The 27,775-nt window shown below is 43.0% G+C and overlaps 1 protein-coding gene and 1 long non-coding RNA gene across 4 annotated transcripts in view; one reads left to right on the top strand and one right to left on the bottom strand.

The window, feature by feature from the left end:
- The window catches only part of LOC133268433 (uncharacterized), a 41,892-nt gene extending 14,402 nt beyond the window's left edge, over positions 1-27,490 (bottom strand). Inside the window, exons 1-2 of the long non-coding RNA XR_009743074.1 lie at positions 27,310-27,490; positions 27,144-27,217 (exon numbers count right to left, since the gene is read on the bottom strand). This is a non-coding gene — a long non-coding RNA (uncharacterized LOC133268433). The remainder of the gene's footprint in view (positions 1-27,143; positions 27,218-27,309) is intronic.
- On the top strand, positions 1,097-19,345 carry MYL1 (myosin light chain 1). Of its 3 annotated transcripts, none has more exons than XM_061459476.1 (7): positions 1,097-1,354; positions 12,499-12,526; positions 15,629-15,772; positions 16,878-17,051; positions 17,535-17,612; positions 18,139-18,191; positions 19,045-19,345. In XM_061459476.1, exons 1-6 carry the CDS (start codon positions 1,235-1,237, stop codon positions 18,165-18,167), a joined length of 573 nt encoding a protein of 190 aa, XP_061315460.1. In that variant the 5' UTR covers positions 1,097-1,234; the 3' UTR covers positions 18,168-18,191; positions 19,045-19,345. The 3 variants fall into 3 exon arrangements, with proteins under 3 accessions (XP_061315460.1, XP_061315469.1, XP_061315477.1); XM_061459485.1 differs by lacking the exons at positions 1,097-1,354; positions 12,499-12,526 and adding exons at positions 11,302-11,439; positions 12,226-12,250; XM_061459493.1 differs by lacking the exons at positions 1,097-1,354; positions 12,499-12,526 and adding exons at positions 11,348-11,462; positions 12,226-12,250.
- Positions 27,491-27,775: the final 285 nt, after the last annotated feature.

The following is a 27,775-nucleotide window of genomic DNA, read 5'->3' as shown; positions in this document are numbered from 1 at the left end:
GGGAGCCATCAGGTTTTAAAGAGTTAGAAGCTCTTTTGCTGTGCTGGAAAAAGTCTACTGAAACCCGAAAAGCCATCTTCTCCTGAAAGCTGTGTCTCCTGGAGAGCATGGGGAACAGGGAGGTCCATTAGGAGACCTAGGAGTGGAAAGAGACACAAAAGTCACAGGATGGGCAAGCAAAAAAGGTGAAAACAGAAGTGCCTCCTTTGCTTCATGGCTAGTTTCCAGTCATAATTACATTATAAAAGGAAGCCTTTGTGTACGAAAACATACTGTCCAGCTGATCTCCAGTCTATCAGGGCACAGCTTATCCATAAGGAGAGAAGAAAGGTGACAGGAAAAGATTAAAGGAAAAGATTAAAATCATTAAAAGGATTTTCAATTTTAAGTACAGTCTTAACATGATAGAAAGGAATAGTAAGAAGAGCTGAAATAGTAAGAACACTCTGGGTCTAGGACAGATGCCTTGGCTGAAGGTCCTGCAGTGTTTTCCATATTTGTCTGCTTTATTTTTAAACACGCAGAGCCTTTGCTTGATCAACACTTCCTTGTAAAAGAAGGAACCAGAGAAGGAGTGAGGGGCTGTGGGGAGATAGGCAAATGAGGGTGGAAATTGATGATCTTCCCAGCCATGAAAGTCAAAATTCCTACTTGAAACTGAATCCTCCTGAACCACTACAGCGGCGTGGGGGTAAAAGAGGAGGGAAGGAAAGAAAGATTTATTACTTAAGCAGAACTGAAATTCTGATGAGAAAAAGGACTGTTCAATCCATGCCCGAATATCAACAGCAGATCCAAAACTGGGTTTGCTGTATTGCCCTCTCCTTTGCCTGCATTAAAATAATTATATATATATATATATATATATATATATATATATATATATACATATACACACAGGGGAGGTGGTTGGAGTTTTTAAAGAGGGGGGGGAAAGCCATTGAAGTCCCTTGATCTTACGAAGCCCTGAACTCTTAGATTCCATTTATAGCTCGAGCTGGAATGACATCCCCCTTGATTAGCAAGCTGTCCAATCCAGCTGGATGTGTCAGGACTGTACGAGGCACTAAGTGAAATATATATATGCCCTTACAGAGTTTAACACATTGGGTCCACCTCCAGGGCACAGGCTGTAGCTCATTCTGACCACTGCTTCTCTCCCAGGAATCACTTTTAGGGGTTTTGCAGGGTTTTTTTGGGGGGCACCTTTACTTTCAAGTTTAAGCAACACAAAATGGCACCAAAGAAGGACGTAAAGAAGCCAGCAGCAGCCCCAGCACCAGCACCCGCGCCAGCACCAGCACCCGCGCCAGCAGCACCCAAACAACCCGCAATCGACCTCAAGAGCATCAAGGTAAATGGATGAAAGCGTGCTGATCATGGAGCCAAAGCCCTTCCAAAGGGGAAAGCTAGCAGAGTCCCAGCTAACAGAGACCTGCAGTGAAACGTTGTGTGTGGCTGGTTCCGGTTTGGGGACTGGAGTGAAATGAATGAGTAACCTCAGTGGATGGAGTTGTTGACCTGCCTGAGCTTTTGATTGTGTTAGTAGCTGATGGGTGTAAGGCATGGCGCATGATTTAACACAAGAGGGAAACCTGATGATTTCCAAGGTATTTTGGAGTGTGGCCCTTAGAACTTTTTACCAAATCAGTATCAGTCTGATCTGTTTGGTAAAACTAAATATAAAAGAAAATGAAAAACAGCAACAACATCCCCATTCCCTGTTCACTTCCCCCCCCCCCCCCCCCCCAGAAAAGGTGCATGAGGACAGGAAGGGGCTATTGAAACTTGAAGCACAATGTTTTCCCATAGTGGTGTACTAAAACCAAATCTTGTTGTGCAGTTTGCCCTCAATTCCTTCTCAAATTTTTGCTAGCACCTGATGACCCTTTGGTCATGTATTTCGAGGTCAGCATGGCTTATCTTTAAAAGCAGAAAGAAAACAGATTTAAGAGGAGGGAACCATTCAATGAATTAGGAGTTTTGCCTATTTCCATTTGCATTGTACAACAAACATTGGTTGGTCGAGACCATGAGCTGGAAAGCCATGAATGGAAGTGATTTCCTCTCACCTTTACAGATTTGCTCAGAATTTGTCATTGGCTGCAAACTGAAAGCAACAAAGAGGAAGAGTCTTTTGGAGATTTCCCTCTGACTGAACTTCTATTTGATCTCATGCTGTCTTTAGCTTCGCATGCCAACCTGCATCTCTGGTTGCTGCCTTACCCCTTCAAAGAAAACTCCTCCATGTTGGGCAATTCTTTACTTGAGAAAGAGGAGCAGGAGGTTAAATGGTTAAAGAGATGAAGTCAGACCAGTTTCTCTGGGTAGGACTATAAATAGCTATTCTCCACCTACCCACCAAGCTGATTGGTCCTGGGACCTATCTGCTGAACTCTACATAAGGAATCATGCCTATTAAGGGGAAAAGAAGGAGTACAAAGATTCCTAATAGGACATACTCATTTTCATCTTACGATGAATTCTGTTTCAGGCATCTTAATACATGTAGTGCCAGGATTATGACCCATTTAATGAGATTTCTTGAAGTTTACTTTAATTTTCACAATCAGCAGTCAGTGTTTTTCTGGGATAGTCTGTAGCTTCCCATGAGACAGAAGCTGAACCTGCTGGCAAAGTAAAATAAGTGCAAGAGGGGGCAAAAAAGACACTTTGAAACACTTTGGGTGATCATAGTAAAGGCTATATAAAAAGCCCACTGGTTTCTTAGAATACTGTCTGAAAATCAGATCAGACCTCACATTTCACTCATCTCCAGAAATGAAAGGGAATGCAAGCTAGATTTCCTACTAAATAATTTAATGGGATTTTATAGCTTTCTATGGCCAGTTCATTAGGAGAAAATAGAATTTTCAACTCCAGTGATCCTACCTAATCTATCTTTACATAAATAGGCTTAATAGCACATTACCAGCTAAAAAAACAATGGCTGGCTGCAGCCTGAGACATCTCTGTTCACTCCTTTACCCAGACAGCTCTCTGTAATGGCAGGAAATGCATCCTGGTAGCACAGGTTTTATCATAGTCAGACTGCTAAAGGAAGATAGCCTCCCTGAAGTCTCTTTCTTTTGAAAGCTAATATCAGACAAAATATATCTCTCCTTGAAAGGGAGGTAAGGAACTGGCTTGTAAGGGAAAACTAGTCTTTTAACACTAATGGCAACACATAAACATTACTATTTCTATTTGTGAATAAGTGAAGATAAGTTCAAGGACAGGTTGGACAGGGCTTGGAGCAACCTGTTCCAGTGGAAGGTGTCCCTGCCCATGGCAGGGGTTGGAACTGGATGAGCTTTAAGGTCCCTTCCAACCCAAACCATTCTGTGACATGAGAAGCACGATGGAGGTTACAGTACTACTCTGCAATGCAGTGGGTGGCACAGCCTCCTGCCCCACATATTTATCACTACCAGATCTCTTTCTATAAGTATCTCCTCCACTCTTCATCATGCCCTTACCAGGCAAGGAGCAGGGTGCCTCAGAGCTGCAGGAGTGAATGAACTTCCCCTGCTTCAGCAGGGGACTCTACCCAACCATATGGCTGCAAGGTGATGCAGAAACCCACATCCCCTCTATCCCTGATCCTCCTCTCACCTGAGACCCCACAATGGTCAAGGGCTGCCCAGGCAGACTGTGGCACCTCCAGTGATGGGCTCTTTGAGAGGCACGAGGAACAACCATGGTGCTTTCCACCTTGCCTTGGAGCAGGGCAGGGACTGGACAACCGCCCAGGGTCCCAGCCAGCCAGCCTGGGTTATCCTTTTTCGATCTCTGGGAGCTCAGGCAGTGAAGGGAAACAATGTCTTCTTGTAAGCCATTTCCTGGGAGATGTGGCAGAGTCTTAGCCCAGTCTCTTAATCAGCATTAATTAAGCCTTCTGCTCAAGCACCAAAGTCTCAGCATGAGAAAAGGCACAGCACCACCTCCAGCAAACCTCTGGAGCCAGGGAGTACTTAAAGCTAAGCTTTTGATTGAGATTCAGTGAATGATCCTGTCCTGGGGCTCCTTGCGCTGATTTACCAGGTGTGGAGCCAGAGCCTCCAGCACTTTGAACAAGGGCATCAAGGGGCTCCCCTCCACTCTGCAGGGGAGTTAGCAGCCATGCTGGAGCTTGCTACTGATGAGAGGTGTCTGGGAATGCCAGGCTGCAGCACCAGGATGATCTAGGGAGTCACGCAGCAGGCAAACACACACAAAGGCTTTGTTAGCTTTTATAAGGAGACATCCAACCCCCTTTTAACTGTTACAGCTGGAGCAGGTAAGGGTAGAGCTGCCTAATAAGGGTTTTACAGCAGCCACAGCAGCCACATTTGGCAGTGCACCTCATTTTAAATTAGCAGAGATCATAATATTCTTCAAAACAAACAAGAAGGTGGTTTACAAACATGGGTAGCCATTCTTTCAACGGTACCCCTCCATCTTCAGGGAATCTGGTTTTGTGGGCCTTTTGAAGTGCACACTTTGAAAGTTAGGTACCTTTTTCTTTCCCCTCTTAAGAAGACTCAGGCTGTGTTCTTGCAAATACAGGCACCCCCAATTGCCTGTCACCAGCAGAAGTTGTGGCAGGTCTTTTAGCCTCTTTTGTTCTTTTTTCCCCACTTTAAATTAACCCAGTTAAAGCAAATAGTTGGTAATTTGTTCATACTGATAGCAGCTGGTGTCGGATTTTCTATTTTTGAGCACCATCTATTGACTATAAAACTGAGTAACAGGAAGATGTAACTTAGGGGTTCAAATCTCTAAACTCAGCCCTTTCTCGGCTCACTTCAGATTACAGAGCAACAATCACAGGAAGAGAGGCAAGGCAGGGTGGAAGAATTTGGGTTTAAATGAAGATGTAAAGAGCCTTTTCTCCCCTACTCAGGAAATAACATAAAACTCAATCTGCTTTGCACAAATCTGTCTAGACCAAACTTACATCTTCAGTTTTCCTTATTACTAGCATGGCCTGGATTTAAGCAATAGATACAAAGATCAAAGATTAAATCGTAACTGAGAAGCAAAGAACAGGGTAATGGATTTGTCTGAGCATTACCACCAGGAACCAACTGCAACTGAAGGCAAAACGACTGTATGGTTCCTCTTCTTAACTACAGAATTCTTGGGGTTCTCTTAAAACTGTAGCCAAGGACATTCCCCAAAAGACAGCTTATCTGCTTTAACTTCATTCTCCCACATGAGCCTGAGTGAGAAGAAACATTGAGTTGAGGAACAGCATTACTATGGGTCTGTGTCTGCAATAACTGGGATGAGATGTCTCATGCTTGGTTTTCCAATAGAAGCAGTAGGAAATGGATAAATTTCATATTGCCCAAATTGGTTTAACTCTGTCCCTATCACCAACATGTTAAATGTGGGGTTTTTTTTAATGGGAAATCTAAGGGCCTTTCCCAGCACACACAACCTATCCTTGGACCAAGCCCAGGCTCCTAGCACTGTGATGTTTTGGTGCTGGAGATGTTGAGTGCAGTGCTCCTAAGGCTTCTGCTCTGCACATGGTGCTCTGAATATGTAGCACCCGGATGTGGTGTCACACCAGGCCCTCTACTTCAGCCTTTACACAAGGCTTCCCATGCTGGTGTTCACAAGACCAAAATGCCAGGACTCCATGGCCTACTGCAGATAAGCTACCTACATCTTTAGGGGAAAAATGATTAGAAGCTATCAACTAGTAAAGGCTTGCAAAGACCTTGTATAACTGTGTGATGCATGCTGAAGCCTGCTGCATGGAAGCAAACCTGTGTGATTATTTGGTTTTAAATACAGAGCTCTTAAGGCAGTAGAAAGTGTTCCACCAAGTGTCCTTAATTCTTATGATATTCACTACTCAAGTAGGTCATCTCTGAACAGACATTTCATTGGGTATAACCAAAGAGAAACTCACTAAAATGCACTGACAGAAACCTTCTGGGCTGGAGGGCAAGCAGGGCTGCAAATGTCAGCAGGAGCACTTGCAGCTGCAAGACACTATTACACTGCAGACAAACTCAGTGTGAAGCTGTGGTGTCAGAACAGGAATGGTAACAGCAGCTTTGCTCAGAGTGCTAAGGGCTTTCTTGGTAACTGGCAGGTTTTTCCCTGAATTTTTTTGGCTCAGGTCTTCAGATTATGCCTGGTATAGCTCCAGCAATGACTCCAGAAGGATCCTCTAGGACTGATATACCTGTTGCACAAGGTCACCAGTACCAAGTGCTCTTTCAGATAGGAAGGGGACAAGGGCAAACATGGCTTAGCCTTAAGAAATGTAAAGGTGCCTATCTGACACCATCCAGACCATCTTTCTGCTACTGCTTTGACCACTGAGGTACAGCATCATTCAGGGTTCAACCCAGAGCAGACCACCCCAGCCAACCCCCTTGCCCCCATGAATCTCACTACTGATACTAGACCTGCATTGGTGGCAGTTGTTAAATCACTGCATGGGCAAGGCATGGCATGAAGGTATCCCAGGACAAGCAACCTGGACATCAGACTCAGCAACATACCAAGACGTCCCTTCAGGTACTGCTGAAAACTGCAGAAGGAAAAGCAAACTGAACAGCCACCACTTAGTTTTCTTTACAAGGTTTCCAGAAGAACTTTGCCTCCATTTCTTCCTAAACAAGGAATCCTTCAATTTATATATATACTACTATATATATGTCCATACATATAGGAGACACTTCACTAACCTGAAAAATCATTTGGAAATGAATTGTTTCCAGGATCCATTCTTAGTAATTCACAGCTTTGGCAGCATTTTAAAGTGTTAGCTATAGGCTTTGGAGAGTCTGGAGAGCAACACACTTTGGCATAAAGTGTGGAATTTAAAGCAAATTAGTAACATTTCAAGAGCTCACCGAGTAATTTCAAGTGTTAACACCAGTTGTGTGGAAGAGCCTTTCTCCTATCAACTAATACATCAAAACGACCCCCCAGTATATCTAAAACACTGTTTTAAGCCCCCTTGGAGCACAGAGAGATTGTAACAGACAGTAACAAGATATCTGAGTTCATCTTACAGAAGGCAAGAAGGTGACTTAATTTAGCCAATGACAAGTAAAGAAAGAAGTTGTCTGTAAGGAGATATGAAACAACCGATCTGGAAATTCACCCCATGTCACTGAGGCTTTATTACATCTTATACCCATTGCCAAAAAGCACTTTCAGCGGGCTGATTTGCCACATAGCACTTAAATGTCAAGCAGCAGTAGGCTAAATACTGTCAGTACTCCAACACTGCCGCTGGGAGGCACGTTAAAACAACAAATCCCTTGGAGAGCAGAGCTCCAGAGCCTCGCGTTTCCTCCCACCGACACGCATTGATACAAATCAAACCAATACTAAACCCTTTCAAAATAAACAAAATGGGAAGTTATATGGAATGCTTAGAAAAAAAGGTCAAATTCATCTGCAGTTAAGTCCATTAAACTCAAGGAGGTTTCAAACTCTTCTTCCAAACCTCATGGTGCCTTCCATGTGCAATATTCTCACCTACATTAAAGGTGGTTGGTTTTGTTCTTTCTTCAACTGTGCTGCCAGGCAGCTCTGTTCTCAAAACAGAGTTCTCTTTCTCAAGGCATACGTGCTCCTAATATTTCTCTGCTTCATAAAAGACATGAGGCTAAATCCATCAGGCCATTGATTACTACTTAAATGAGAAGTAGCCTCTCTTAGATCTGTGGCATTGATCACAAGAGCTATCAAACTGGGGTGAAGGACAGGGGAATCACAGCCTGCTTTGCAGAGGGGTTTGAGAGCTGTGTAATCCTGCACTCAGTGATGTCTACTAGAAAAGATGTGCAGCTGTAGTAATCATGGAGCAGGCACTGATGGTGAGTAGGTATCACATGAACTGCTGTAGGCACAATCCTACCTTATCTCCAGCCAAAAATAGAGAAATCCCACCAGTCCTGAACAGAAAGCTAAGTATACAGTGAGTATCCTGACAGACTCTCAAATTTTCCCCTCTCTGATTTTCCAAGGCATCTGATACGTTCTTGGTCTCTTCTACAGAGAGAGTACTTTGAAATACCTAGTGACTCTCTAACAAAATGCTAAGATGATTCCCTTCTTTATATTCACCCGAAGGGTAACAAGGGGATGGAGCAGCTGAATGCTTTAACTCCCAGCAGCATCTTTTCCCAAGGCTTTTCACTCTGGCCAGACACCTACACATTTACAAGGAGCACAAAGTGACTGTCACTCAGCAGGCCTGTATTAGTCTCATAGGTAAATAGGTGAGCACATCACCATGCTGCAAGGGTCAGGGCCCTAAGGCCCATGAACTAATGACCTGTTGGGAAATTAGGAACTTTGGTAATAATTTGGAAATAAAGATGTGTGTGGATTGGGTCTTCTGCTTAGCTGTCAATAGAGTTGCATATAACCCTATTCACCCCACCCTATACAACTTGAAACCTGGTCAAAATGTTTCTATCAAGCAACAAGATGACTATAAGGTGGTCATATATTATACAGGGAAAAGCCTTAAAACACAACATCAAAGAAACCTTAATCACAAAATTCCCAACCCAAACACCACCACTTCCTACCCCCACCCCTTGGTGATAACCTTCTGGATAATAACTTTGCCCATAAACAAGGGCTACGCCAAGTTACAGAACTCCAGGTCATTGTGATCTTTCCACATGTTGTGGTTCCTTCAACCTTTCATTATTCCTCCGGGGGAGGTGCATTCTTTTTTTGTAAAGCCAAGCTCCCTAAACTTTCAACATCTTCCCTGAAGACCCAAGACACATTCTTTGATAATGCAGAGGCCATTGCCAGGATTAAAACAGATCAGATCACTGCAGAATACTTCTTTCTATCTCTTGAAGCTCATGAGAGACCCTTAGAGGATCAGAAACCCTACCTTTAGTTTTTTTTAAGGCTGAAATATTTTCTATACTGTGGCCTTACTCAAAGCAAGTAGCATTTTCAGCACCCAACTGACTCTATTGGCTTAAAGCAAGGTGGTTCCTAATTCAAGTGAATGCAACATGCCCGTGTTAGAATATTTCTCCCCAACAAAACTCTTGTGAGGTTTTATTCAGAATCAGTTATAAAAGGCTCATGTGGTGTGCTAGTATTTCCTCATCTAAATTCTGAGCCAAAGTCTCACAGTTTACATGTGGGCTTCTCTCAATCTATACATATTTGATAGCCCATTCAAGCCACATGGCTAATCCAGGTATCAGTTTTCTATGCCCAAGCCAAACACACCCAAACTATTTTCTGCTTGGCATCTAAAGTCCTCTGGGACAAGTTTTGCTGTAGCCAATCATAAAGATTATCTAGAAGGAAGAAAAAACATTGAAGAAAATTGTTCTAAGTTTCCCTTAATTTTTTACATATATATATTTAGTTTAAATCCTGTTTTCAGGGGAACATTTCCCAGTAGCAGCACTGGGGAGGCAAGAGACTGAGGGCAGAAGGAAAATTCCGCCAAAGACAACACACTGAACTGACCCAGGCAACATTTCAGCTCTGCCAAAGCCTTTAGAAAGCTCTTCTATTAATGCAGTGGGACTGATGGCCAAGATCCATGTTAGCTTTCTCACTGAGTTCCAGCCAGCGTTAACCAGGTGGTCTGCACTGTGTTAACTTAACCTATGTTAGCCAATTCAGACAAAAATATCAATGCCCTTTTCTATACAACCACACCTGGTCACAGCTAAGCTTTGTTCTCAATGCATACCTGGTCCCACAGGTTCATAGATTACAAATAGCAGAAAACACAAACATGCACGTTGGCAGTGGAGCGTTTTTCCCTATTCAGCATATTTTCTAACTATTTCTCAAAAATGCAACTAAATCTGTTGGTTCAGAATGTTTCCCAGCTAAAATGCTGAGCTTTGAGAACTCTCTGCAGTTGTATCTTTAGGTTTTAAAATAGCAGGTAGGAAGTTTAGGTCTCAAATCCAACTAAATATTTTGACTTTGATTGTTTGGTTTAAAAAACAACCAAACCAAACCAGTGCTTGGGTTTGATTCTTGCTCTCAGAGACCTCAATATACTGCAAAGAGACATTTACAAGCACTATGCTTATCTTCGGGTAACGAAGCGAGCTACAGGAGAAAATGTCCCTCACTAATTTCATTTTGTCATTAGAAAACCTGGAGCAGGGAATGCTCAACAAAATAAATTAACAGAATTTAGTGAGGGGATTTCAGTTTGCAACAGGGAGTGTGTTGTTGTCACACAACCATTCCAACCCTGGCTCCATGAGACGCTTGACCCAGTTGAGGTGACAGGGAAAGGAAGAAGTTTGGAGTAAGGTTTTCAAAGATATTTACAATGTCTCACAGCATCAGTTCAGAGATTTGACCTTGGCCTTGGAGGATTCTACACGGTGGGACTAGGTCTTTGCTACCAAAGAAAGTGCAAACTCTATCTCCTGGAACCTACCTAGAAACTCACCATTTATAGCTCTACCATGGCCCTTTCACTCTGCAACTCCTCGCCGCACCATGAATAGTAATCCTCCCAGTTCACAAAGCTTTTGGGGGTCTTAGCTCCTATCACAGTTTCTCCCTTGCCTCCACATCACAAAAACCTCAGCAATACCTACTCTCACCACACCAGTGAGCTCTGAAGCTGGCATGCTGGTGCCCTGCCTAACCTCAGCCCTAGAAGTGTCCTAGGGAGCACAGGCTCTCCCAGCACCACATCAGCTGCTAGCCTCTAGCAACAGTTGGGTCCAAAACTGGATAAATTCTTCCTTAAACATTCCAGCTTTGGGAAACAGGACAATGTAATGAGTGCAGATGAAGAGCTTCACAGTTGGATACCACCTCCATCAACAGGTTAATCTTCTGCTCAACGCCAACAACTGGATCACACTGAGCAGACAAGCAGCAGCACCACTCACCTAATTCTCGGCACTGCACTATCATCTAAGGGCTTGAGTAAAGCCGAGCAAACCCCAGCAAAGGTATGAGGACCAGCCAGCTGCATCTAATACAACCTGCAAGCCATGTGTAAAACCAGTCAGCTGGACAAACACATGGCACCTCTCATCTTCTGTTCTCCTTGCTCTCTGACTTTATAGCTTATTGGAGAAATAAGAGTCCTTCCCTAGAAGGAAATCTTGTTAGGCCTGGACAAGAAATATCTCCTCTTGACAGTATGGATCCAGAAACTGCTGACCTGAATCAAACTTACTGCTTGCTACTCCCTGCCCCTCTCCAGCCTCCTAAAAATAGCCATCATCAGATGTCCATCAAGACATGGAGTCTTCTGTCACTTTGCCCTAAGAAAGCTAAAGAACTCGCCAAGGGGAGGGACTGCTTCCTTCTGACACCTAATCCAGGCGATGCCGTCAGCGCCACTGGATAAATAAGGGGAAGAAAGGCCAGAAAAGCAGGACCACTCTCGAGACCTCTCAGCTAATCCCTCCTGCCCGTCTGCTGCTCTGCTTTTCCAACTCAACTATGGTGGGTCCACTGGAAAGCTAATGGTTAGCAGCGAGCCAGTGTATTTTACCTAAGTAAATCAGGCTTCTTGCTCAAGGTAGTGCTGGGGTGGGGAAGGACAGACCAGAAGACAGCTTAGGTTTGCTTGGCTTTCCTCCTTAAATTTAAAGGGCTATGCGAGGTTCTTCAGTTAGTCTCAAGTTCTGCACCAGGCAGTGGTAAATGTGCAGCTCCTATAGCTTCAGACAGGAGTGTTAAAATTTGCTACTGCTGTCTGCTACGCATTTTAGTTTAGTTCTGAGATCAGATGCAACCTGCTAAAGTGGCAAAGGAGCAGAGTAATATTTAATATAAGAAAATGTAATTTTTAGTACTTTATGTAACAATTTACTGCCAAAAAAGTAATCTGAAACACAGACTTCAAAGGATTGGTTTAATTGCTATGTTCATGTAAAAAACCCAAGCTGCTTGTTGAGCAATATTGCTTCAAATGGTCTTAAGGAAACGGGTCTATGATAAAACAGTAAAAGGCTAATTAGTGACTTCTTTGTTAGCTAAGAGACTTTAGACTTTTGCTACTTCTAGCCACAACCCTGGCTTACCCTGGGATGCAGATTTTAATGGAATCTTTAAAGATAGACGTGGTGATGCATTTTTACAAGGGAAGTTGCTGGCTTAGGTTGCTATGGCCTCATTAGACCAGGCAAGACAAATGTGAGCACTCAACTACTCTGTGCTATTTGATTTCCCTCAGTGCATTTTCAGCAGTACTAGTTCTCTTTTCTCTTTTTTTCTTCCCAACTGCAGTCCTTCACTCCTGACCAAATTAACGGTAAGTGAAATAAAAGTTAAACTTTAACATGGGGCAGGAGGGGGTATATAATGGCCACCAAATGCTAATATTCACTAGCCTTAACAGCTCTGTTGCTATCTGCATTACTTCTGCGCATCTGACAGACCCATTTTTGCTGTTTTGGAAGATGACTCATGGATTGAGCTGGATGCTTTAGGAAACAAACAGGTTCTCCCCCAGCCCCCCCCTCCTAAGCTATTTTTTTGTGATTGATTTCCTTCCAACAGATCGAGTTCTCCAAGGAGCAACAGGATGGTAAGTTACAAGAGACCTGATGTGTTTTACATGTACATGGGTTCAGAGAGGAGCTACAAGCTCAGAAGCTCAACCTTTATGAAGGGATGAGCTAAGACTTCTGCTATAAATCACCACACTCCTGACTTATGCTGAACAAGAATGTGACTGTAGATTTACATATCATTTATCTAGGTGCTTAGATGCTGCCTAAGCTGAGAAGTCTATGCCATGTTACCAGCTCTACCTACTAAACATTTTTCAGTTGTGCTCCTGTACTGGCCATTCACAAGGATGCTGAAAACAAGTCTTGCATTTGGAAGTCACAGTGGGAATAGGCAGATGAAGGACAGCAGAAGGGAGTGGGTTGAAAACTTAACTTAGCTCCAATGACATTGCAATTTTACATGAACAGAAGATGTAGGAGTCCTGTACATCACTTTTACTAGAAGGTGTTGTGGAAGGAAGGAACAAGGGCTGCTTTACTATAAATACATCCATTACGCATGAGAATAGTTAGCAAATAAGTGACTTATCTAAACTGTTACTTACAAATGCGGTGTGGCTATGCTGCAATTCTTGAGCATCTTGCTATATTCTCTGCTTCACCAGCAAGTTACAAATTGGTTTTTAAATCTGCTAGAAAGAGATTGAAAATTCTGGCATGAACAAAAATCCCCACTGAAGCTCTGGAAATCTATACTGGAGTGTTTCAAATATTCCAAGAGATGCATTTAGGCTATATTAAATGATACAGTTTTTAAAGAAATGTCAAAAATTCAGTAGCAAATATAGTAGACTTCTCACTGTGAACAAAGTGCTTAGAAAGGAAGATACAGGGATTTACTAGAAATCCAGAGGGAGAGGAATAGCTAGAAGCAGGTCTTAAGGGAGAAACCTAAACTTCCTGAACATCAGCCTGCTCTGGGTTACACTATCAAAGCAATAAAGGACAGGTATAGCGCAGTAAGTGAGACAGGAAATGTTTCTCTTCCTGCAGTCTGAACACTCCTGGTCACAAAAAAGATCATTTGGACTCTTCCTCACTTTTTAATTCCAAAACTTTTACCAAAGGGTTGGGAGAGTTTATGGAAAAATGCCATCAACCCCAAGCTGCTGGCATTTATAACAAAGAAAAAGGCTTTGTTCAGCTTCCCTACATATTTCAGCTCATCCGGCTGCTGTAATGCTGTGGTAACTGATCCAAGCAGCAGAGCAATTAAAGCTACTTGAGAGGCAGAATTTCCCAGGAAAAGGGATGTCCCACCCTCCATAACTATCTTCATCCACACAGGCTGATGCACCAGCAGCTGGGTGGTACCCTCCTCAGAGAGGGATTTGAGACATGCTTATTCCAGCAGAGGTATAAACTAGGAATAGATATGTATATACACATATATACACACACCACTCAAACCTAAAAAGATAAACCCCACAGCAAAGATAACTCAATGAAATGCATGCCTGAGACACACACAAAAAAAAAAATCAGGCCTTTTCTCCCAGTGTTCAGAACCAGTGAAGATAAAACTTCATAGGATTTACAAACGAGAAACTCTCCTGATGGCTTTGCTAATAGCAAACTGGCATTGTTTTATACCTCAGTCTGGCTAAATGTCATTAATGCACTGAATGAAAGATGGGATCATATGGTATAAATCACTACAGCCCTATCGACCTCAGCCGCTAAAGCAGACCGTGATATTAAGTTGATATATTGTAAGGGGAAGCTCCACACAGGTCCAGAAGGCCTTGATTTCATACCCTGCAATAAAAGCTGTAAGGGGAGAGGGTTCACAGTAAAGGGTTATAGGTCTCTCACATCAGACAGTAAGAGGGTTAGTTTCAGATGTATTAGATTACAGCCTAGCAGGCCAACATTGTGTATCAGCAGCTTTACTGGTGCCAGCAACACCCCCACTAAGGCATAGGTATATGGATGGCTAAAGCAAGAACCTAAATACCTCTGCGTCACCTGTCCCCAGCACAAGATGAATGAAGACATGATTTGAAATGTGGTTTATTGCTTCTAAACATGCCCCAAGGCAGAAAGAACATTCCACCTACACGAGCTGTGAAACAAAGCCTGCCTAGCTGCTGGAAGCATATCACAACCACAGGAGACATTTCACTTGGTTTACTTGGAGCTTAAACACAGCAGCGTCAGATACTGCAGTGCAGGAAAGATCATCAGCAGTCTTGAGATGCTCTTGACATATGAGTTTCAAGGATGCTTTTTCAGCTGGACCCTGGATTTTGCCCCCCTTCAGCACATTTCTTTATTCATTGCAACAAATATAGTAAGGTGATTAACATGGAGCTTTGCAACAGAAGATGAGGACTGGCAATGCAATGAGGCAACCACCTGGGTTGATTTCTGTAGTAGAAATGTGTGTGCCTCAATTCTTTGGTCAGCAACAAGGGGGAAATAAGTGAAGGCTGATCATTTGGCAGCACTGAAAGAAACGAAGTGTCAAAGTGTACACACTGGAAATGCACTGGAATAAGGCATCACACAAGTATTACCACTGGAAAAGCTGGATATTTGTGCATGTGTAGGAAGCAGGGATGGACTACAAAGAGCAGAGAAGAGAGGGAGCAGACAGGGGCAGAACTGCTATTGTAAGGCAACTTTAAAGGCAAACGAAAGTAGAAGCATTTGAAATCCACCTTCTTGTTTCCCATTAGCACTGTGTAGTTGAAATGCTGGGACTGCAGGCAGGACCCATCGAAACAGCCAGATGTTTTGCACTGCAAGGTGCTTTGACAGAAGAATCCCAGTCCTTGGTGAGGTACCTTCTGCTTCTGTGTCATGCAAAGACACCTGTCTTTGAATGGCAGTGTCTGTAGAAAGCTTATCTTGCCCCATGCCTGAAATAACCATGGGGTCAATCGGAAAGCTATTGATGGCTATTAGAGCCATGAAATGTAGATATAAAAGTTTAAAAATAGTGAAACCAAAATGTCAGAGGGGAGGAGTTTTTCTTGCGACTGTGGGCCAAAGGTTCCCCTGGTTAACTCCCGTGGAGCAGTGCCAGGAGACAACAGGCTCACGTCTTTGTCAATACAACTTGTCAGTAGGGAGCTGCCTGGCCCAGTTTAACCGTTGCTCTTCCCTTGCAGACTTCAAGGAGGCCTTCCTCCTCTTTGACAGGACTGGTGATGCCAAGATCACCCTGAGCCAGGTTGGTGATATTATCCGGGCGCTGGGGCAGAACCCTACAAATGCTGAGATCAACAAGATCCTGGGCAACCCCAGCAAAGAGGGTAAGTACCCTATAGTCTCTGCTGGGCCCTTCCTGAGGCTGGGAACTGTCATTAGGCAACATCAGCAGTCGCAGCAGGAGGGAGAAGATCTTTTGCTCTGAAAGGGAGTGGAAATTCTCTAGTTTCTTTTGAAGAGGATGAAATCCATGCTCATGAGGAGAAAAACCTCCTTCAGATGTACAGAAGTTCCTGTAGGAACCATTCTGGTGCCAATCTGACGTAGGTGCAACATAGTCCATTTATGCCCCAGCCCTTGCTAAGTCCATTTCCAATAGCTGATTCTCTTCAGATGCTTCTAGTGCAGGATCTTCTACATGAGCCAAGACACGCCCTGGGAATGGAAACCCACCCATAAATTTCTGCTGGCTGAGGTGGTCTGCTCAAAACTCACACAAACCAGGGCATGCTGAGGCATATGCTGGCCACTTACGTAGCAGTCATTTTCCATTTCATTTTGTCCCCTCTTAGAGATAAGACCATCTGGCTCAGATGCACTGAGCTTGCAAGTCTTTAAGCCTCCACACTGAAGATGTCAGTAGTAAATCTGGACACCACCCCCACTGGACATTCATATTTTCAATTAGTTTATGCTAATAGTCTCTGCTCTTATGCTAATAGTTGCTATGCTCTTACACTAATAGTCTCTGCTACCACATCCAAGAGGCCCTGAAGAGGTCACTAACATGCCAGCAACCTCAGGGGCTCATCTCAATTGTCCACCGCACTCTCTACTTTTTCCCCACTGTTTGGGCTCAAGATTTCTGGTTATTGTATTCTGTAGTTCCCCCATTCATAAAATCCTTTCAAAGATCAACTCAGCCAGCTAGTTTCATTTCTGAAAGAGAAATACGATGTGCATGTAAGCATATAAAGTTATATGAGAAGAGCGCTGGAGCAAGTAGGTGAAAAATCAGATGGATGTGAAAACTAACTCTCATAAGAGAGAATGCAGGTTTTGCAGAGGAACTGCCAAACCCCCAGGCAAAGACTAGAGTAAAGGACTGAAAGAGGTGTGCAAATGAGGTGGGAGGCTCGGGGCAAATATGCCAAAAGAACACACATTGAAGTGTCTAGCATGTAGCAGCAACTGATGCTTTCTTTCCAGAGATGAATGCCAAGAAAATCACTTTTGAGGAGTTCCTGCCCATGTTGCAAGCAGCTGCTAACAACAAGGAGCAGGGTACCTATGAAGACTTCGTTGAAGGTCTGCGTGTCTTCGACAAGGAAGGCAATGGCACAGTCATGGGGGCTGAGCTCCGTCACGTACTGGCTACTCTGGGTAAGGGATTATCTTCATTACAAGCACTTTAAAAATTGCTTCTGGTAGATGGCATGAGAGGGAGGAAGGATGTTCTAACCAGTTTGGAGAAGTAGGAGCCTACAAAGCCAAACAAAACTGGGTTTCCTAACTGGTAACCCACAAAACACAAAACTCAGTAGAAATCCCAAAGGAAAAGGCTTAGTTTATTACTTCTAAATTCAGAGGAAGTATTGAGTGCTCGTTATATAAAGAATAGGGAGAAAAGGCTCTATACCTCAGGGACATAACACACATGGACAAAGGCAGAGGATTTGCTGCATAATTTCTTTACTCTGTAGGAATAATTGGAATCCCTGTGTCTATAAGCACATGTAAAACTGCTACTGAAAGTTAAGACTACTAACACTCAGTTCATGTCTAGGTCTTTTTGATACTAACTCAGGAAATAAGGAAAGCCCCTGGAAAACCTGTAGGTTTAACAGAGGTTTCTCAACTCTTCAGGTGAGAGGATGACAGAAGAGGAAGTAGACGAACTCATGAAAGGTCAGGAAGACTCCAACGGCTGCATCAACTACGAGGGTAGGTGCAAGAGCTCAACACCCTCTCATCCTACATTTCTTCTTCCTCTCTCAGAGCTTCATTGCAGTTTGCTTTTAGCTTCTCAGGCAAATATACACAACTACAGCTGAGTTAGGTTGAAAGGCTTATGTGTGGAAATGACTGTTGCAACATGCTTAGCCTGCAGTCACACCACTGAAAGGACTAGATTCAGTCACTGAGAAGGCTACTTTGATCAACACTGTATCTCTAAACTCTCCGGCTTTCTGTAGAGCAGTTGCAGTGATTGGAACCAACCCTATAGCTAATGCTTAGGAAAAGTGCTCTATTCATTATAGATTTAGTCTTACCACACTTAAGCAGGAAGAGAATATATTTTTACAACAAACACGACACTTACAACTTTCTATCACATTGTTGGGTCAAATATGATCAGGATCATGTATTTTAATGCCACCAGCTCAGGGACAGTTGTTATTTTTAAAGGTATTTCCCAAATTAACATTTGCTGCTCTTTCTAACTAGCATATCTGTATTTTTGCCACAGCATTTGTAAAGCACATCTTGTCTGTCTAAGTGGACTTCCTCAGATGCCACACGGTATGTTCTTCTCATGTGCACACTTAACCTGGTACGTTTGCTATGCTTAAAGCTTTCTACATGCCCATGGGCCAAGTATAAGTTACAAAACCAAGATGACACCTTCTCCTCAATAGTCCAAATAGAACAAAATGAGACTGTTGTCTAACAGCAAACGAGTGCAGATCCCTGGGTCATGTTCACAGCTCTGTAAGTAGTTGAAAACTGTTTAGTGGGTTTTTCAAACATACATAAACTGTGAAAAGAAATGCTCCTTTTATTCACAAGCATGGAAATGTTCATGCTTAAATATCACCCTAGATCTTGTCATAAAAAATCAAGAGTTTGAGCTATGCAAACTGACAGCCTAACATATTTATTCTATAAGCATCTTGAGATTTTGTGGTTTGCTTGGTTTTCTAAAGGAAATCAAAGCAACACCTTCTGATAATGTTACAGAAATCTGTAACAAATTATGTAGCCTGAATAGTTGTGTGAACTACTCAGAACAGCTCTTCAATAATCATCTGAAAAAGAGTATTCTGACAGGCACGATCAACAGCAAAAAGAGGGCTTCAAAAATACCTAATCATTTAGCAGTTGTCCTACAAGTAGGAGGTAAAAAACACCCTAAACAGAAACCCTCACACAACCTTGATATGCCGCTATTTTGTCCAAAGTAAAACCCAGCAGCTGTCTTTAAAATGTCTGTGTGGTCTTATTTGACCTATTAGTTATTCTATCCAAGAAAGATACATTGCCAACTCTCGTATGAAGCAACAAACGCCTTAAAACAGAAATCAAGGGCTCAGTTTGTCATTTTGCAAATGTTTTTTCAGCCAACTTCAAGTCCAACTCTCCCATTCCTTCCCAGAACAAGCCAAATTCAGGAAGACCAGATGGCACTCGAGATCTGCCTGTCTGCTCAGTCTGTCACCACTGACATGGAAACTGGATAGAACTGGATGATATATGCCTCCGACCCCACCAGTTTTACCTGTGCATCCATAGGTATCACCTCTGGGTCATACACTTTCATTTCAAAAACATGAACTTTCACCAAGGCAAGCTGCCATCCAGGATCCATCCATCCTGAGCATCTCTTTCCATGTTGTTTGCATTGAAACAATGGAATCTTTTGGAAAAAATAAAGCATCAATACATCCCTGTGGTCATTTTGTGGCTATAAAGTACCTTTTTTCCTCTAAAGCTGCTCAAATGCACTCAGGACCTGATTTGTTTTCTCTGTATATTGTATCTCACAAAATAAAGTTTTATCAGAAAAAAAGGGAAAAAGGAAAAGACAGACATCTCCAGGTCACTCTACTTAATCTGAATGAAAAGTGTTTTCTTTGGGGACTGGGAAGAGGAGTAATTTGGGAACTATCACCTCCATCAGCACTTAAAGTTTTAGGAGAAGGAGACCTGGTAGCTGGTGTCAGAACAGCTCCCAGTGTGGCACCTTGTGCACCAGGCAAGACCCAGACCCAGCCAGGGTGGCCCATGAAGAGATTTTGTGGGGTTTCCTTACAAAACCTCCTCCAAAATGCTGTAACAGCAGGCCCACAGCACTACTACGAAAGGATCCTAGATACTGTGTCTGTTTACAGCTTTATGGACAACTAGAAAAAGCAGTCAGAGTTGCCAACCACCCCAAAGGACCAGCCCTGGGGCCATCACTCCCTGGGCCACGGCAAGAGGAGTCCAACTACCTCTTCTCCAGTGACACTCTCCTATCACTCAGGGAAATCATTACCTACATACCCTAACCCTAAATGTAGCTCCTCTCTTTTCCTTAAGCACTCCTGAAACCGCCTTAATCCCCATCTGAGTGTCAAGATTGTTCTATTGCATTCCAATTTCATCTGAAGTTACTATGAATGGGATAACCATAATTCAAGTTCCAGCAGGTGCAGCCGTTCAAACAGCAGCTTTCCTGAAACTTCCCAAAAATCACCTCCCATTTAAACCCTCACCGTGCTGGTAGGAAGGGCTAAATGAATCTCTGAATTATACCTGCCCAAAGACAGGTAGTTTACAGGGGCTTACAGCTGCCACATGCACATTGGGTAACACTCGATAGAAGTTGCTATTTAACCTCATCCTGAAAAGGCAGCCAAAATAAGTGAGATACACATTGAAGCAAGTTATTTATAGAGTGTTTCTCTCAGGGGACTGCTAGACACCCTGCTGCTCCTCAACATATTGCCTACACACACACACAAACAGATCTCAGTTGCTGGGAAAGCAAACAAACAAAACTCAAAACATCTCACCATATATGCTGTCAGCCTCCTTTTTACGCTGCTCCGTCACACTGCATTGACATGAAGTCACAGAACCAGCCTAATCCGAGACTGGACAGCCCTAAAGGAAAGGCAGAAATTTCCGTTGTATTTTCCTTGCTGAAATCACAAGTTTTACAAATTTCTAAACTATTTGGGGCCCAAACCTTCAGGACAAGCAAAATGGGATGACTCCTCACCACTGCAGAAGTATACAGGTTGTTAAGCCACCCATTTGTAAAAGCTCACGTTCAGGGGTAATGTTTTCAAACTGAAACAAGGGAAGTTCAGGTTGGATATAAGGCAGAAGCTGTTCCCTGTGAGGGTGCTGAGGTGCTGGCACAGGGTGCCCAGAGAAGCTGTGGCTGCCCCATCCCTGGCAGTGTTCAAGGCCAGGTTGGACACAGGGGCTTGGAGCACCCTGCTCTAGTGGAAGGTGTCCCTGCCCATGGCAGGGGGCTGGAACTGGGTGACGAGACATCGCTCTGAATGATAACTGAAGGAATGAAGGTAACATCACCTACACTCTACTCTCCAAAATTAAACCAGAAATCATTTTGACAGACAAAACAGATGAAAACAAAGAGAATACTCCTTTCCCAATAAACCGAGTCTCAAAGTATTTCACAGAGCTGCACAACGAATAGATTTTTGACACTATTCAAAGGTTTTAGCGATTTTACAAGATCCCAAGTTTAGACAGAGGCAAATATCTGAAAAAAAAAAAAACTTCATGTTCTTACAAGACAAAACCATTTTGGTGTGATTTTAATTAATTCAGTCATTTACAAACTCCTTATACAGGAGCTTATTTGAGCCAGGGACAGCTCCAACACAAACTAATTTCTTTTGTTACTTACTTTGAAAATGTAAAATCAAGGCATTTTTGAACTTTAATGACATGGTGTGGGGATTTTTTAGTTGAGAAACACACCAAACCTTCTCTGGCAGTCAGCTTGAATTTCATCAGTAAATCCCATCCAGGAGATACCCAACCTGAAAGTACAGTTTGGAAATGCTTCATCTACAGGAGAGCAGGGAAACCTCCTGCTTTGCCTCCAACCTATTTAAAGGTTGAACTTATTTCTAGTATGGAGACAGTAGGTTGAAACATGAGCATTGTCACAGGGGAAGTTCCTCAAAAAAGGCTGCTTTTCTGTTCACCAAAGGAAAGAAATACAAGTCCCACCACTCAGTCCCATACAGCACATGATGCCCCATTGAGCAAGCTCCTCCTTTACCCACAGAGAGCAGCTGGGGAAGGCTGCCCTGCATCTGCTCAGGCTCCAAATAGAAAAAGTAATTCTCAGTCCCTGCCATCTGACACCTCTTGCCATCATTCCATGTGCTTTGTATTTTAAATAGAACACTGTTAATATACATACTTTCCACTACTCAGCACAATTGAGTTTATCTCCTCAGGAGCAGGGCTAAATCCCCAGAGAAAGGTCAAGCTGCAGAACTCCAGTTCTTGGTATGCAGCCCTAGACCAGCCCCATGAACAGGCACTCTACAAAACCTAGGCAGAAAGGTCAGAACAATTGAGGAAAGGTGGTCACCAAGCCCAAGAATGCAACTCTGCTCTTGACACAGGCTGTATTCATTGAGAGCAAGCTACCACCACACATTTGAGCAAAGACATCCCCACAGCTGTTTCTGCCAGGTCAGGGATAGCCAAGAAGCCCCTCCAAGAGGGGGATCCATATGCACTGAGCAAGATGAATTTCAGAGGGCAGGGAACTGCAAAGAGGAACAGTGACCCTCTGTCTAGCATCACTTGAGGGTCTGGATCCTCAGCTAGGAAAAGGCAGAAGCTGTTTTGCACTACTCACAGTGCTTTGCTCTGGAAATATCCCAGACCCAAATGGGCTTGCACAGCCATCCACAGTATCAACACCCGCCAAAGAGACCATCAGACACAGTCACCTGTCCACATTGTCCCACTTACATTACAGGTGCTTCCCTCTTACATGCAGGAGTTGCGTGTCAAAATCACGGACACTGGGCTCTTAAAATGAAGAGCTGTTTCTGCACTGCATCGATGTTCTCCCTAGTCTTGAACCAGACTTTATTTTAGAAGAATGGTCTCCAGCCAGTGGGTGGTGCAGTTCTGTGCAGAAAGAGAGACCAGATGGATAGGAAGGCGAATTTATCCATGGCAACAAAACACAGCTGTCAGGTGTGCCTGATGGTGCAGGAGTTATTTACTGGTCTTACAGCACCTGAGTGTTGTACACAGCACACTCCACCTACTGCCCCAAGCTCATTTGGGCAAAGGCTGTTCAGACATGTCTCCTCACAACCCTCTCTCCTGCCTAACTACAAAATAAGAAACCAAGGAAGCACAACAGATGCATCACTTTTCCCTAGAGCAAGAAGGAACACTTGACCCAAACAGTGCAGGACCAGCGTATATACTCACTGCCACCTCACAGCAGCTGACCAAGGCCCTGAAAATTTGCCACCTATTTGGAGACATCTCCAATACTTTTACACAACAGCAGCATACGTGATTATTCCCTATTTCTGAGGTGTCTGACATCACTATATAAGGTAACCTGGGTCCTTCACACAGATCTGCTTAGTCTCATGCCCTCTTGCTGTGACAGCAAAACCAAGAAGAGAAAGTCTGGCAAAAAGACATACTCTTTCTGGTAGGCAAACTTGGCTGTTCACACCACTAAGCCCTCTAAGCCTTCATATCCATCTTCTCTCCATTTTTATTGAGGTATTAAAAAGCCACAGCATGTACAAGATTGCTGTCTGAACAAACTCCACAAGGGTAACCCTCACAGTGATGTGAAGTTGCTTCCATACCAAAATACATTCCTTTCCCATAGCTCCCCTCTTACAGGTATTTCATATCATTATTACAAGAACAATTGCTCCACTTCAGCAGATTTTCAACCAAATCTCAGGCTTTAAACACAACACATTCAAACAGTCTTCTTCCAAGTACTATCTTCTACAGCTTTAAGTCTACTCCATTCTTATGCTGGGGAGGCTAACTTCTACAGGGGTACAAGGAAGTGCTCAAATGTGTAATGAAGAAGAAATGCTTCCTTAGCAACCTATTATTCCTCCTTTATTTTATAATGAAAAACGCAACACTTTCATTTACCAAGGCACTTACATTTACTTCAAAATGAAATCTGAAATACTGCTGAAAATATAAAATCTTGCTCTCACATCTACCTTCTAGATTAATTGGCACAGTACATATCAGACCATGCTTTATTAAAGCATTAACCTGCACTTTCCATTACCAAAATCTATGGTTTGGGAGAATGGTATAGATTGGTCCATAAACATTTCATTTCTCCACCAATGTAGCAATAACAGGCAGCAGTACTCCTAAATCAAACTGTTTGTTGTAAAAGAAAGGCTATAGCAAATCCTCTGGAAAGGCCTTGCACTAAGAAGTGAATGAGGGAGGTGAATAAAAGCAATGAAAATGCATGTGCATGAAAAAGATTTCAAGAGGGATTATTTATGCTGGTTAAAAGGAACAATTATGATGATTATTATTTGCCATTATACTTTTAAACAGACAAATTTATTTTTACTGTGTCTCCACAGTTTACATGCGTTGTGTACTTCCTTCATGGCGTACAGTTTTCTGCTGGGTGAAAAGCATTCAGGCACAGAGAAATGTCAGGGGCTGAACTGCAGCCAGTGGCATGGCTCTGAGGGAATTCAGCTCCTGCCCAACCTCACAACCATCTGCTGAAGCTCACTTGGCCTCTTCATGGTCTCATGAGTAAAACTGGGCAATGAGGAGCATGTTAACAGAGGAACCAGGACAGGTGGACAGCACAAAATCTTGAGAAAGCCAAGGAAAAAAGCAGCACCTCAAACTGGCTCCTCAGTTATGTTCTCTACAGCCATCTGGAACATTTCTCCCTGGGGGCACTGTTCTCTGTGCTGACCTTTTCCTTCCTTGCCTCTCTGTTGTATGCCGGGGACAGACTGCTGTGCCTCTGGTCTACATCAGAGCACATAGGTCTGAACAACTTCCAACCACTTTTAAGCATAGTTAGCAGGACAGTGCTATGTAGTACAGGTCACATCCACTTTTCGCAAAGGCAGATCCTTAAGAGAAGCAGAAGCAAGGAGGAGTGCTTCTACCTCAACACATCTGGCCACACTTGAGGTTATTTTTCTCAGCTACAAGGACTAGGAGGTCACAAGTGACAGGCACCACATGAAATAAAAAGAGTAAACCTCTCTCTCTCTCTCTGTCATGGTTGCCATTAAACTTGTGAAACAGGCTTAGAAGTGGACAGGTGAAGAAACAAAGCACCCATCATTCGTTATACCTGAGGAAAACCAAGTCTTGTGTATTTAAGCCAATCACTTGAAACTTTATGTAGACTTGCAGTTGGGAGCCACAGAATGCTTCCACTACATGGAAGGAGCCTTGTGATAAGGCCAATTAAAAAAAGAAGTTAATTTTCAGAATAAAAGCCCCTCCTGAACTGGCACCGTTGCTCGAGTTTAAAAAGCACTACAACACAGCCACATTTAACTTTTCACAGCAGAATATAAGGAAAAAAATACTGAAGTCAGGTGTAGCTTATAGGAAGGTCAGTATAGCACAGGGTTCACAACCTCAAAAGTTAAAGCTTATTATCACAAAAACCTCATTAGATGTCTCCTTTGTTCAATATTCTCTTCATATGCTCCAAAACAACATAACAGTGATCATCTCTGCCCACACCTACAGTGAGGACGGTGGTATTTAGTTTCATAGACTTAACCAGGTTGGAAAAGCCCTTTAAGAACATCAGGTCCAACTGTTCCCCAGCATTTCCAAGGCCACCACTAACCCATGTCACTGAGGGCCTTGTCTACACGGTGTATGAACACTTGCAGGGACAGTCACTCCAGCACTGCCTTGAGCAGCCTGTTTCAATGTCTGAGCACCCTTCGGGGAAGGAATTGTTCCTATTCTCTATCTAAACCTCCCCTAGTGCAGCTTGAGACCATTTCCTCTTGTCCCATCCCTTTTTCCTTGGAAAAGAGACTGACCCCCACCTCACTTCATCCTCCTTTTAGGTAGCTGGAGAGAGAGCGCTTCCTACAATCTAGCTAAGTAGCTAGTGGTAACAACATGACCCTCAGCCACCCTGCAGTAAATTTATGTCTGGAGATACCATACAGTATTAAATGCTTAGAGAGACGCTACAGAGCACCTGTGGGTCAGTTCTAAAGTTTAATTTACAAGAAATTATGACAGAATAAGGCTTTAAAATAGCTACTAAAACTGAAACTGCTGTCCACCCCATCATTAAAGTGCAGAATAGTATAGAGATCTGCTTCCTAAAGTAAGCAGGCAAATTTTCTAGGCTTTTTGCCAGAGTTCCTGGTACTTAAGGCGCATAGAAGGTCTCTTCGCTCTGACGGGAAAGCTTCTATTCACACGCTCTTAGTCCCCATTAAGTAAACTTTTCCAGGGCTCAAACAAACACATGCTCCACAGAATCCCAAAAGCCCCAGCAAAAAGGAGAGAAAGCTACACCTCATTCCAGGTAAAAGGGATTAATTGCTTCCTACGCTCTTGTTACAGAAGATGTGCATATCCTAAACTGGGTATCATTCAAGGAAAAACATAAGCATTGAGTATTTTAATGCGCCAGAATCACCTGGTACCCCAGGGGAAAGTGAGGATGGGAATTTTATGCACACTCCTGTTATAAAAATTTAGCCTTGGCCATGATCTGATTTAATTATTTTATTACAATAGATTAATATCAAGAGGCAATAAGCAAGCAGCACTGGGTGTGCGGGGAGTCTCCGCTCCGCCAACAACGCACACCAGGGTTTTTGGGGTACAGTCTCTTATACTTCTCAGTCCAGGGTTTCAGTTACTGGTTTTGAGTTTCAGCCAATCCTGTTGTCTTCTTTGCCCGAAACTCGATGTGGGTCCTTTTCATTTGTTTCTGTCCCGTTGCTGTGGTCTTCTCTCCAGGTAAAGAAACATACTGAAACTTCTCGGTAATACATTAACAGAAAGATGTCTATCACAAGCTTAACCACAATCTTAGACCCGTATATTTAACAGGATGCATCTCCTTGGTTACCTAACCCCCTTAAAGCATTCAAGCAGCTAAACGAAGCTGAAAGCGTTCCTTATTGTTTTAACAGTCTAAATGATTAAAGAGGGGACTAGCTTATTCCCTTGTTTCTTCTTCTTTCCCATCATTACTTTGACACCAACATTTATTATAATCAAGGTCCTTTTTATACATTCCACACATGGTACACTCGTCATAGGTACACTGGTAACAATGATTTCTAAGTTCTTGACACGAATAATTCTCATATTCTTTACACTCCTTAGGCTATTACACAACTCACCTCTACCAATTCAGAGGCACAAAAACCAAACAAGTTTTCTCTTTATCTTTCTCAATATCAGCTCTCCTAACTGTTTGGTCAGGAAAGCATTTTCTTTGGCTCTTTGTGAGACTGAAACAGATCCATTTTTTACTCCATGCTATACTGAATATTACCGTTTTTCAAGTTGTTTTCCTCCATGCAAATGACAGTGCTTATTAATGCCTCATTAGTTTAAAAAGTGGTTTCAATTCAGAGTTTCTCATCTGTAACATTCCTGTATATCTAAAAAGCTAAGGTTATTTTCAGAAGACAACAAACTAAACACCTCTGCTTTTCTTCAACATACGAAGTTTCCTCTGGTCTGTTCCTTAGTCACCCAGAAAAGCATCTGATCTTCTAATCTGAATCTCCCACACATCCCTGATAGAATAAAACCCAGTGATTAGTTGAATACATATAAGCTACACTACACATAGCAAAAACATGCTTTCAGAAGAGCAGGAGTTATCTACCTTCTCAGCAAGTTTGCTAAGGTTGTGAAACAAGTCCCACAAAGTAGGCATGCCACTACCTACACAAGCTCAGAGTACATCCCTACAATCACAAGGCAGCCTTGCTAATCCCTACATTAGTAATGCAACCATTCAGCATAATTTTCTACATCCTCTGAGCTCAACACCTACACCTGTGCAAGAGTGGTACTCATCTAATCTAGGCTGTTGAAAGCAGCAAAGCACCTGTTAAAGAAATCCTTTCCTCAGGGCAGGTTAAACCCATTGCATTAATTCACCCAGTTCAATAATTGCTTCCTTCACACCATTTCTGCCACGCAGACCAGTTCTCTCTCAGTCCCTTGCTAAACTGTGGATAAGAAAACTTTTCTATTTGCCTGGACAAACAGGTGCAGCCATGGCTGCTCAACAACTCCTGGTCTCTGTGTGTAACACAACTAGCACAAAGGATGGGAATGAAGCTGAG

The sequence above is a fragment of the Pezoporus flaviventris genome, unplaced genomic scaffold (genome assembly GCF_033815535.1).
Source record: "Pezoporus flaviventris isolate CSIRO_AGI_PZ_B2104156 unplaced genomic scaffold, CSIRO_AGI_Pfla_v1 ptg000001l, whole genome shotgun sequence".
NCBI lineage: Eukaryota > Metazoa > Chordata > Aves > Psittaciformes > Psittacidae > Pezoporus > Pezoporus flaviventris.
The sequence above is the reverse complement of the archived record's forward strand: the minus strand, read 5'-3'. Positions and strand labels throughout refer to the sequence as shown.